We start from the raw sequence: 12,152 nt of genomic DNA, 5'->3' as shown, positions 1-12,152 counted from the left end.
AGGAGCAATACTTTAAGAAATAAAAAATATAAGAAATTAAAATGTGTTGCAAAAATAAGATAAAAAAGGTTGGGAAGACACAGGTTTGTAGGTCGGAATAGTGACCAAAAAATAAGGGAATGAAATAATCTTTTCTTCTTCTTTCGGCTTTTCCCAGTTAGGGATCGCCACAGTGGATCACTTGTCCGCTCATGATTGGCAGTGAAGTTTTACAGTGTCGAGTTTCCAGACCAACCTTTCACAGAAGGCACACACACCCACGCACTCACACCAAGGGCCAATTTAGAGTGTCCAATCCACCTACAGCATGTCTTTGGGATGTGGGAGGAAACCGGAGCACCCGGAAACCCATGCGACCACACGGAGGACATGCAGACTCCGCACAGAAGGCACCCCAGCCGAGGATCGAACCAGAGAACCTCTTGTTGTGAGGTGGCAATGCTAACCGCTGCACCACTGTGGCCGCCCAAGGGACTGAAATAACGATAGAATAAAAAATACTGAACATGTGGACAGAAGCAGGTTCTTATGTAATGAACTACCTTCTTGACGTTTTTTAGGAAATGAGAAAATTGTGGAGGACAGGGTGGGTTGGAATAGGTTGCATTTAATTGTAAAATTCTACATAGCAAGAGTGGAACTAAACAACTAGAAAATGTACACTACAGCACAGGGAAGTCATGATAAGCAAGTGATGTGTATGTACATATGGGTGTGTGTATGAATATATGTATTTGTGTGTGTGTGTGTGTGTGTGTGTGTGTGTGTGTGTGTGTGTGTGTGTATATATATAAATGATATCACTAAATATGAACAAGTACCTATTCATACATTACAACTCCTTACTCGCCCTTCTTCAGTTACTTTCTAACTTCAATAAATTTCTCTCCCCTGACTGTCTAAATGTGTTGTAACCCTGTTTTTGTCCCTCACTTCATATTGCAGTTCCTGTTTGTATTATACAAACTTGACGTTAATTAAAATTTCTGTAACTATTAAATCAGTGTCATATAAGTTGTATCTATTTTTTACCAGTGTTGTTACATTATATCTAATTTGGCATAGTTATTTAAACCATAGATATTTTTGTACTAGTTTTGAAGATTGTATACGTTATTGTTCTTAAAATGCTTTTTTAATACTTTGGAGCTTTTCTTTCTGGGTCTCCGTTGAAAATGGGCATCTACCTAGTTAGATTTTTCCGATAATCAAATGTCAATAAATAAATGTGTGTGCATATGTGTGTGTGTGTGTGTGTGTGTATGTGTGTGTGTGTGTGTGTGTGTGTGTGTGTGTGTGTGTGTATCTATCTGTGTATCTTATTTATATATTTATGAGTTATGCTGATAATGTCACACTGTCTGAAAGTGTTTGTTAGATGAGTACAAATTGTTTGCTAATAGTGTTATGACTATCCACAGCCCCTTTTTCTCATTTTTTCACATGGGGCCAGGGAGTCATTTCAACAGTGACAGTAATTTGGAGCCAAGGTTTTACACTGCCGGTTGGCTAGTCCTGTCTTGGTAGTTCTTCCAAAACACACTCACACCCATGGCCAATTTAAAGTACCCAATCCACCTATTTGTATGTGTTTGGAGTGTGGGAGGAAACTGTAGTACCCAGAGGAAACCCACATGAACACAGGGAGGACATGCAGACTCCACCCATAAGACACCCCAGCCAGGAATTGAACCAGGGAACCTCTTGCTGTGAGGCGACAACGCTGTCCACTAGTGCAGTTTAAAAACATTTTTGTAAGAAAAATTCTTAAATCCAAGGATGATAGCCATTATTTGTTGAAGGAGATTGAATTTTATCTGTTTTTTCAAACTTCTAGATTCAAAGCCTCTCCCAGTCACCCAGCAGTTGTGTGATCTGCCATCTGAAAACAATCAGATGGAAGAACATCAGGAAAGTATACCATCTGGAAGCAACAAAAAGGCACTATCACCATCAGATATAAATGAAGACATGTTACACTTTATTGTAACACAGCATTTGGAAGAAGAGCCAAGACTACAGGAGAGTTTGGGGACAGTGCATGTAAAGAACAAAACAGGTAAGTAAATAAAGGCATGACGTGGTAGTTTGTGAACTGATTAAAGGCAAAAAAGTAGGAGGCAGAGAGAAGAGAGAGAGAGATAGAAATAGAGATACATTTCCTAGACATCATTAATGAATTGTATTTACTTAGTTTAATTTACAAATAAGTGCACTATACTGTATTGTCATCGAGGTTTATTTTACAGTTTGGTAGACTGAACCATGCAGTTGTCTTTTCAGCCAGACTTGCTTTCATAAATAAGTTATTGTTGCAGCTTAAACTGTTACATAGAAAAGTAAAAGATAAAAACAGGAGAGAGAAATGTCAACTAAGAGACTTGAAACTAGTGGATAAGTGAGAAGAAGAGAAAAAATAAATCTGTTGGAAACAACCTGGCTTAAGCTAAGCATTTATATTACACCTAAAAGAAAAGTTTGGCACTGTCTTTTTTTTTTGCTCCCTGCAGGATCTCACTCAGTGGCTGTTCTGCCTGTGCCCAGTCAATCTGTTTGTTCAGAAGCCAGGCATTCCAGGGATAAGGAAGAGCCCTATAAGACATTAATTTCTGTCCATGAATCCCAATAAGCATTCCTCTCCTTGACAAGAATCAGGCAGTGGCCAGCAGGCCAGCTTGCTGGTATTGCAGAGTGGTCTACCACCCCCCCACACACACACACAAGAGCACCCCTCCCTTCAACATCTCTTTTGGGCTCTGCTGCCACTGTCCCCAAGGGAAAGCATGCCTCTGCATACTGACATCCCCTCGGCTTATAAGTGGGAATGCACAGAAATGGCACTGGCCCTGTAGGCCCAGACTCTATTAGGTGCATTATCTAGTACTCCTGCTCGGTGTTGCCCATATGGTGAACCAGAACTGACTCCCTTCCCCCAGGATGGGAAAGCTTTAGTAACTGGTTGATCTCATCCTCTCTGGCCAGCTCCTATATTTCCTCAAGCCAAAAACATGACACCATCTTGATCATAAGATGTGAGATAGATAAAAAAGAGAACAGTAGATCCCCAAGTAAAGAGAACAAAATAGTTTGTGACCCCATAGAAGCAGTCCCATTTAATATTCTTGAAATATGGGTCTCGTGCTGACTTGTGAATTTGCTGCTAGGTCTTACAGAGTTATGGCACAACATTCCAAAGTTTAAGACTTAATGTGGAGGAACCTTTGCCACTGCATTCAGGTGAGAAAGGAAGGAGGGTAAAAGTCAAGAAAATGGTTGAGGAGGAATATCTGCACCTAGCTGTGATGTTAACAGGTAGTGCCCTACATAGTGAGGAAAAATAGCCAGGGAGCATTAATTTGAATACGAAAGCACTGGAGTAGATACATGATTCATTGAATGATGGGGAATACTGGGCATTCTCTAAAATGTGCCATAAATCTTTAACTATTGTTATAGGTGATACGTAAATCTTTGGTGCTAAGTGAATGGGTTGAGAACTTTAAGTGTGAGAAAATATTCTGAGGTGACAATAATCACCCCCTTGCCAAATGTAGGTCAGCCTTCTTTTGCCAAAAGACTAGAACTCATGTAAGGTCATTTTGACAAAAGCATATTAAAGTATTTTTAACACCTGAGATCGTGTTTCTTTTCACTGTACCCTTCAGTGCCACTGGTCATCCAGTCTAGTTTTTTGGTTTTAAGTAACTAGTTTGAAACATTTGCATTTTACAGATATTTTTGAGTATTTACTCAGAGAAAGTGAGATATTAAATAGAGTAACAGATTGTTTCCGTAGGTTTCTCTCAGCAGGCTTGGCTATTTCTGTAAGTTTAAGAAGTGAGGCTAGTATCATTTGGATGCCAGATAGTGACTGGTTAATAAAAGCTTTTGTTATTGTCCTTGTCATGGAAATATTTGAATATGAGGAAGAGAGTACTGTTGAAGAAGCAGGCAGTTGTTCTGAAGGAATGATCAGCCAGGGAGATTGATCATGTTTTTGACATGTAATAGAATGTGGATGGCTGGGAGAGTATAAAAATAGTTTTTAAAGAGTAAGAAGATGCCTTCCTGAGATAGATTCAAGTGGGATACTGTTTTTCCAAAGTGCAGCACTTCTTTTTTGGAAAATTTGTTCCTCTGTTTTTAGTTATTCTGTCTTTATATCTTTTATTTTCTGTACAACATTTAGTATTTTCTTTGTAAGAGGTTTACACTTTGATTTTTACTTTTGTAGTTGCATCTGCCTGGTAGTAATATTAAACCTAGTAACACCTTACTATGTCTGAACAATTCTAAACCAAGACACCAACTGAATAACATCATGTCCTTGGTTGATATAATATGTTTCCCCAACAATTATGTCAAGACATCCTATAGGTAGTCATTAGACTTCGTTAGTGCTTCACATTCTCCAAAAAATACACACACACACACACACACACACACACACACACACATATATATATATATATATATATATAGATTATATATGTATTCCAATTTCCTACCTCATTTCTAGCATTTGCTGTTTACTTGAGGAAAAATCCTCTGAAGTCTACTTGGAGTGTAAAAGAACCTATGTAAACATTTGCATGCAAATATCTGGAATCTTCAAGACTTCTTAGCATACTAGAGGCCTTACAGATTTTCTCCCACATCCCTCTCCCCTTTATTTACGCTATATTTTAAGTATTATGCATTAGCAAACCTCTCGTGAACCATTTCTATCTGTCCTGATTAACCCACTTTTGATTTCTTGAAGTCTAATAATTTTTAATATGAAACAATCTCGTTTCTTCCTTTCCACTTGTATGACCTTCATTCTTTTTCTGTTTTCTAATGATTTATATGAGAGTACTCTATTTTTACATCTATACTTAATGTACTTCTTAATCTAAGCCGCGGTGGTGCAGTGGTAGCGTTGTTGCCTCACAGCAAGAGGTCCTCCTGTTTGATTCTCAGCTGGAGCCCTTCTGTGTGGAGTCTGCATGTCCTCCCTGCGGTCGAGTGGCGTTCGAAAGACATGCGTAGAATGAGCGTGCCTTAGTTGAAGGTTGGGCTTTGAGCTGGCACCTCCACACCCGTAAAAATCTACTGCCAGTCATTACCGGACTGGAGTTCCGCTGTGGCGACCCCTAACCGGGAAAAGCTGAAAGAAAAACAACTTAACGTAATTCTTAGTGACCCTTTTTTAAATTACACCTCTTTGTTTACTGCTTTTGCAGTATTCATCACCACCATCATCAGAATAGCTATTACAGTATCCTTTAAATTTTGCTAAAATCAAACTTTCCTTTGCTGCGTTGAAATCAGAAGTCTCCAGATCATACAACCGTAATCTGAGTAGTTGACCCCAACTGCGGGGGTTTTATACACAGTTATGGCTTACAATGGTAGGCAGAGGAGAACAAGAGAAAGACTAAAACCCTCAACGTGCAGCATATCAGAGGAAAAAAAGAGCAGCAAAAGGGCAGGCTGGCCTAGTCTCTGTTTTTTTTCTATTGTTGTGTCCTTTGTTTATTATTTAAAATTTTGCATCTTACTTGACTTTAGTAACATTTTGTCTGCTTTCCTAGACATAAGTGAGCAGTCTTCAGAGGAGAAAAATGAAAAGTCAGAATGTACTACAACGGTGTTAAACAAAAATGCAAATGATGACAAGACACGGGTCAAGAAATTAGACAAAGCAGTGAAAGAACAAAAGAAATCAAAGAAGGCTGATAGGCAGCAACTGAACTGCAAAGCAAGTGAGTATTTCATTGCAGTAATGGCGGATGATATTACTGAAAAATGTCTATGAATTTTTAAGTATAGTCAGACAAAGAAAAGCCTTGAATATTTTTATGCAGTTCCCTCAGAAAAAAAAATATGACAAGCAAAAAAAACAAACAAAAAAGCAAAAAACAATTTAATGGGATAATGGGTTGTACAGGGTTTCACACGAGGTCTTTTTACATCTGCATACAATGGAACTTAATGAAAAAGAACATCATGTTATATGTGTAGAAAGAAAACCATCAGACAGAGAGAGACTTACAAAAAAGTATAGAGGTACAGTTATATGCTCATATTTCTAAACAGCCAGTTTTTGAAAACGTTTGCAAGTGTAGTTATTAAATACTGGAATGCCAAATGATAATTTTTTGTGCATGCCTTAATTTTCACTTTAAATTTATGAACTTTAGACTCCAGACGTTTCACTATCAACCAGCACCCACATGAACTTCCATGTGTGAAGAGGGAAGAAAGGAATCAAAACAAAATCTCTGAAGATAGTAAAAATGAATTACCTAAAGAACATGAAAGTCTGCAGTACAGCATGTCAGGAAATGTGGGAAAAGATGTGCCAGACCTACAGGAGAATGTAGAGACACAACAGTCGACAAATAAAGTAGGTGAGTGTAGTCTATGACGAATGACCAGCGTGAATTTGGCTAAGAGCTTGACCGAATCCTCCTTTCCAAGCCCTTCAGTCACAGAGAGCACCCTGACAGGTAGCCTAAAATGAGATTCACACACATTGAATTGTTTGAAATGAGCTGATAGTAGGGCTTAGTCAGTCTGCTTTTAGTAATGAAAATCTCAAAGAGGAGGATGCCATGAATTGTTTTTTTTTTCTAAATTCTTTTTGGTCACCTGTAGTTGACATGAGCACGTGGATGAATGGCTAATGTAAAATAAGCAAAAGGTTCCATGTAAAAGTTAATGAATGTTTGTTGATGAAATTTCCTGTAACATGTAAGAGCATCTTCTATATGGGCATAAGACCTGCTTCAGAAAACCATTGATTGTGCTATAAAAGGTAATTGAAGCTCAACAAATGGTAAAATAGGGAGAGTAGTGATTCACAAAGTATAAAGGGGTAGGGTAAGTAAACATGAGCAGCCTGTGTCTCAGTTTTCTGACATTGTTGTTGTTATTGTTGTTGTGTCTTTCGGCTTTTCCCAATTAGGGGTCGCCACAGCGGAACTCCAGTCCGCTAACGATTAGCAGTAGATTTTTACATGCTGGTTTGCCGGGCCTAATGCACAACCTTCAGCGAAAGAATGCCCATTCACGCATGTCGCCACACAGAAGACGCTCTAACTGAGAATCGAACGGACAATGTCTAACTGTGAGGCGACAACACTACCGCAGTACCAGTGTGATTGCCATGTGCAACTGTACTAACTACAAGACATTTTTTAACATATGGTATTTCTAAAAATGCTATAGACCTGATTAGCTGTGTAACTACCACTCCCCAACCTGACATCAGTCGCACATCATATTGTTGGAGGCAATAAGGTAATATAGCAAGGGACAGCTTCATTATGCCATTCGCTTAGCTTAGTTTAATTGTTCTTGTGAGTCTTTTTGGAAGTATTATTGTGAACTATTACTTGGTCATTGTAATGATCACTGTGGCAGTATCATTCCTTATTTGTGGGAAATAGCCCCAGGTAGATATCCACACTTTTTGTCCTGACTTGCAGAACATTTGGACAGCCCCTCAGTGAAATGAACTCCTATCCCTGCCCGGTGCATTACCATACCATTTGGCTAAAATGGGGAACAGTGTCCTTGTTCCATGAAGTAATCAGTTGGCATTGTTTCTTGATCCACTCCAGGTGACACCCATTAAAAGGTAAGTACTTTGTTTGGGAACCTTTTTCTCTTGTTTAAGTTGTATTGGCTGACAGTGTATTGTGCTGTTGCAGTTTATTCATTATTAATATTTTTGTTAGAGATTTTTTACCAAAGTCCAAGAAATCTTTGGAAAAGATCACTAATAAGTGTACCTGTGAAAGACGTGTTCTACATGGGACCATTATTTGCATTGGCTGTTTTGCTTGCAGGAGAATTGTCAGAGTTCTTCCTGTGAACACTGCACAGCTTTTAATTAAAATGCCCAATACTATTGAGCCTGCATTATTTGTGCCTTCCTAAAACACAAATCTGTTGGGCACTGTGACAATGGATACCTTCACCTTCTCTCCCTTTATTGGTAGTCCCCAAAATCAGTAGGCAAAAAATAGAAATCTGCTAGAAAGGAACTGAGTCACAGACAGATTAAGAAACTGAAGAAGCTGGTGAATAAACAGCCAAAAAAACAAGGAACATGAGAATGTCACAATCCTACAGCTCCCACAAAGTCCTTGCCTTAAGCATATTGACTGCATTTTGGGGGAGTCCAGCTGAATCTTTTGTGGCACTCTTCGAAGTAAAAGAAGAGGAAAGAAAACATAAAGAAACATCCCCTTTCAAGGAAAAGAAAGGGTGTCCATCTTCCATGCCAGATGGCATGGCACTCTGGAACAGAAGAGAAGAAGCTGTCTGCTCAGAGGAGAGACAAAAAGATCTACCTGAGGAATATCCCACCGATGGACAATGTCCAGAAGCATGTCTCTGTGGAGCATCTATTTGTGAGCTTGTGTTTTAGACCCTCTCAGAGAGTCTGCAACTAGACTGTGCTCTGAAGGAATGTGTACTATCTGAAGAGTTAACTGATAACTGAGAGCCACCGCCCAAGCCTGAAGAGCCATCCTGTAGATAGGTAAGATTTTGTGCCTCCCTGCTTGTTGACATACTACATTACTGTAGCATTGCCTGTGTACACCTTCATGGGACCTGGAGAGACCATGGGGTGAAAAGCTTGAAGGGCCAGAATCAGAGCTCTTATCTCTTTGATGCCGATATGGTCTGATTTCTGATGGGGAGGCCAGAGACCCTGAACTTTCAGGTGACCAAAAGAAGCCTCCTACTCCATCCCTGAGGTATCAGTGAACAGTTCTTGAGAAGGGACTGGAGGCTGAAAAGGCAGGCCTGGGTTGAGAGCAAACTGTTAAATTATCTTCATCATCATCTTCAGCCCAGTTTTCTCATTTTTCTACATGGGGTTGTGGTATCATGTTAACTGTCACCAACTCTCTCGATTCAGTGCCACACTCCTGCCTTCTTCAACATTCATGCCTGACTGACGCAGATCTTCTTTCACACAATCCATCCACCTCTTTGCTGGACATCCTCACTTCCTCTTACCTTCTTTCTGTCTGTCCCAAATCTTCCTCACCAGATAGTCTTTTGCTTTTCTGCACTTGTGTCCAAACCACTGTAATCTGTTCTCTTTGATCTCTTCTGCAATTGGAGCTATTTTGGCTTCTGCTCTTGTGTCCTCATTTCTTCGTCTGTTCCACAATGTGCATCCTACCACACATCTCAGGCACTTCATTTGCATCACCTCTAGCTTCTTCAACTGTCCTGCCTTTAGCTCCTGTGATTCCTTTCTGCATGCTCCAAGGCATTCAGATTTTTCCTTATCTAGATGACCAGTTGCTTCGGGTGCTTTTTCCAGTCACCTGTCACAAGATCTAGAGTTCACTATCTCTATTCTCTATTGAATCTACCACACAAATTCCTTCTTTAGACAGGAAAGGAGAGGTACAACTGAACTCAAGAGGGTGACAATACTGCAGCCAATCTGACTTTTGAGGTAACATTGAAGATTCTGCATATGCAGTCTGGCAAGAGGAAGCATTGGAATAGAACAGGCCATGAATACCAGGCCTGAAGAAACTCCCTGGCTGGCATGGCAGTCAGAGGAAGAAGAGAATGAAAGAAGGCTGTCAATCACAAAACTTTTGGAGGTGGAAGAGAGGCCAACATTGGCACTGCCTGAATCCTGCATCCCAGACATGCATGATCCTGAGAGGAAGTTAGGATGGACTTTTGGAAGTTGTTAATGAAACCCAGACTTTGAGGAATAGAGATGGTGAACTCCAGATCCTGTGACAGGTGGCTGAGAGAAGGCACCTGAAACATCAGGTCATCTAGATAAGGAAAAATCTCAGTGCCTTGGAGCCTGCAGAAAGGAATCACAGGAGCTAAGCATTTTGTGAATACCCTTGGGGCAGTAAAGGGCAAAGCAAATAACATAAAATGAAAGGAAGATACAGGGAAATGTAAAAACTTCCTGAAAAGAGGGTGAATAAGGATATGAAGGTAAGCATTTTTCAGAGCCAAAGAGACCAGAAATGTGAGGGTTAATAAAGAGGAAACAAGGTTTGAAGAGTAAGCATCTGAAAAGAAGGGACCTTCAGAAAGGTGTTGAGTTGGGAGAGATCCAGAATAGGTCTCCAAGTGCCCTTCTTTTGAGAAACCAGGAACATCCTGGAGTAAAAATCCTTTCTCACTTGGGAAGGAGGAGCAGGTTAAATGGTCCTTGGTTCACCAGGGTCCATAGTACCTCTAGGAAATGCTTGAGGTGCTCTAGAGGAGGTTGAGGAATCCCTGAAAATGTAGGGAGAGACGTCCATACCATGAACTATTCCTCTTGATTTATAGAAAAAACCCAAGAGTCTGAGATGATGAGATGCCAATTTGAAAGACAAAGGGAAAGCTGAAGGGACAAAGGAACCTGGTCTAAAATAAGGGAGGTGTAAATTATCAAAGAGAAGCAGGCTTATCAGATAAAGGAGGCTTCTAGGCCACAGAAATCTGAGAGGGCTTAGCAGAGGTGTTCCAACTACCACCCATCCTGCCCTTGGAGGCCCTTGCAGGGTTGCCTGTGAACAAAAGCAGATCTAGAAGGATAATTCCTCTGGAACTTAGGGATAGGAGTGACAAAAATATGTTTAAGGTCCTGCAAGGCTTTGCATTTCTCTTGAAGAGACTTAAACATGTCAGCAGCAGCAGTTCCAAAAAGATCTTTATTATCCAAAGCAGCATCCAACAACTTGACCTTAATGTCCTCGGGCAGAAACTGGAGATGAAGGCAAGAATAATACCTCATGACAGATCCAAAAGCCGGAGCCCTGGAAGAGGCACCAGCAAGCATCATGGCTACCCTTAACAGATTAATGAGCCACTTGAGAATCAGAACCTAAAATAGATCAGGCAGAAGATTTGCCTTCAGAATCAGGGAGGGCAGAGATAACCTGACAAGCCTGAGCAATCAAAGCCAGAGCAAAGCTGTTCATATGGGTCTGGTAAGTAGCAGCCCTAAAGACCAAAGTAGAAGCAGTGTAACTTTTTTACCAATCCTATCCATTGCTCTACTATCCATATTAGAAGGCAAAAGTTTGGAAGGGGGCAAAGTTTAGAAGGTTTGTCAGAAGAGACTGACACCAGAGCAGGATTAGCAGGAGGACATTTAAATAAAAGTTGACAATCCTTAGGAACCTTATAGAACCTGTCAGGTTTCTTAGGAGCAGGTGGCTGGGAATCAGGAGACAATGGTTTAGGAGTATCCACCTGAAGCAACTCATAATATTTTCTCTGAATGTCAGACACTTGAGAAGAGTCCCACTTAAAGTCTTCCATCATCCTAGCAATTGTGTCTGCAAAGGACAGTTCCTCACAAGGAAACTCGGGGATAACAGACACAAATCATCAGAAACATAAGCGAAAGGTGAAGGCATCTGTGAATAATAGGGCATGAGTTGCTTCCTGTGACCAAAATGTACAGGGTTTGATTCTTTCCACCTCTGTTTGCTTATTGTGTGACTCAAAGAAAGTCACTTAACTAGACAGTGCTGCTGGGCAGAGTATGAAAAAAGGACTGTATAGGTCCAAACATTACCCCAAGTTAACAAATACAAAATAAACAAACAAACATTTCAAATAGACTGCATGCTTAAACTGTTTCCTGTGCTCAGCTAATATTCATTTTGCAGCATGTTTAATTTGTCCTCAAATAATTTTTCTTCTCAGTTCTGTTGTACTTATTCAGTGTAATATATGTTTCAACAGATATCTTAATATGTCTAATCTAACCATCTTGCTGTCTCTGCATTGCATGATTTTCATCTGTACTTCTGTGCAGTTTATTTTCACAATCTGAAATGCATTTCATTTCTTACCTTAAGAGGTTATTACTGAAAAAGTGCTCTTGTGGTGCAGCTCGCTTACCTGTTATATAAGTAAACAAATAAAAACATTGATTTTCACTCCTGTGGCTCTCCATACCAGTAACTTTCTTGTTCACATTATAGTGTATTAATTCAAAATGCTTTATGTTTGAAAAATAATATAGAATTATTAACTTACCTAGGTGTTTCATCCACTGCCCACTTTTCTGTATTGTCCTGTTGGAAACTTCTCAGCAGAAGTCATACTGTCTCCAGCTTCTCAAGGTTAGCTTTACTCATTCCTACCACTCCCCTCCCCAGGAA

The 12,152-nt window shown here is 40.0% G+C and overlaps 1 protein-coding gene across 2 annotated transcripts in view; it reads left to right on the top strand.

Moving 5' to 3' along the window:
- Positions 1–12,152, top strand: part of LOC122815449 (zinc finger protein 252-like) — a 304,744-nt gene that overhangs the window by 184,147 nt on the left and 108,445 nt on the right. For both annotated transcript variants that reach the window (XM_044087954.1, XM_044087952.1), the window contains exons 9-11: positions 1,838–2,059; positions 5,577–5,747; positions 6,186–6,395. In XM_044087954.1, coding sequence (XP_043943889.1) covers positions 1,838–2,059; positions 5,577–5,747; positions 6,186–6,395 — 603 coding nt within the window. The remainder of the gene's footprint in view (positions 1–1,837; positions 2,060–5,576; positions 5,748–6,185; positions 6,396–12,152) is intronic.

This window comes from Protopterus annectens, chromosome 11.part0 (genome assembly GCF_019279795.1).
Source record: "Protopterus annectens isolate FY-2018-M chromosome 11.part0, PAN1.0, whole genome shotgun sequence".
Lineage (NCBI taxonomy): Eukaryota > Metazoa > Chordata > Ceratodontiformes > Protopteridae > Protopterus > Protopterus annectens.
This window is presented reverse-complemented; position numbering and strand designations above follow the sequence as displayed.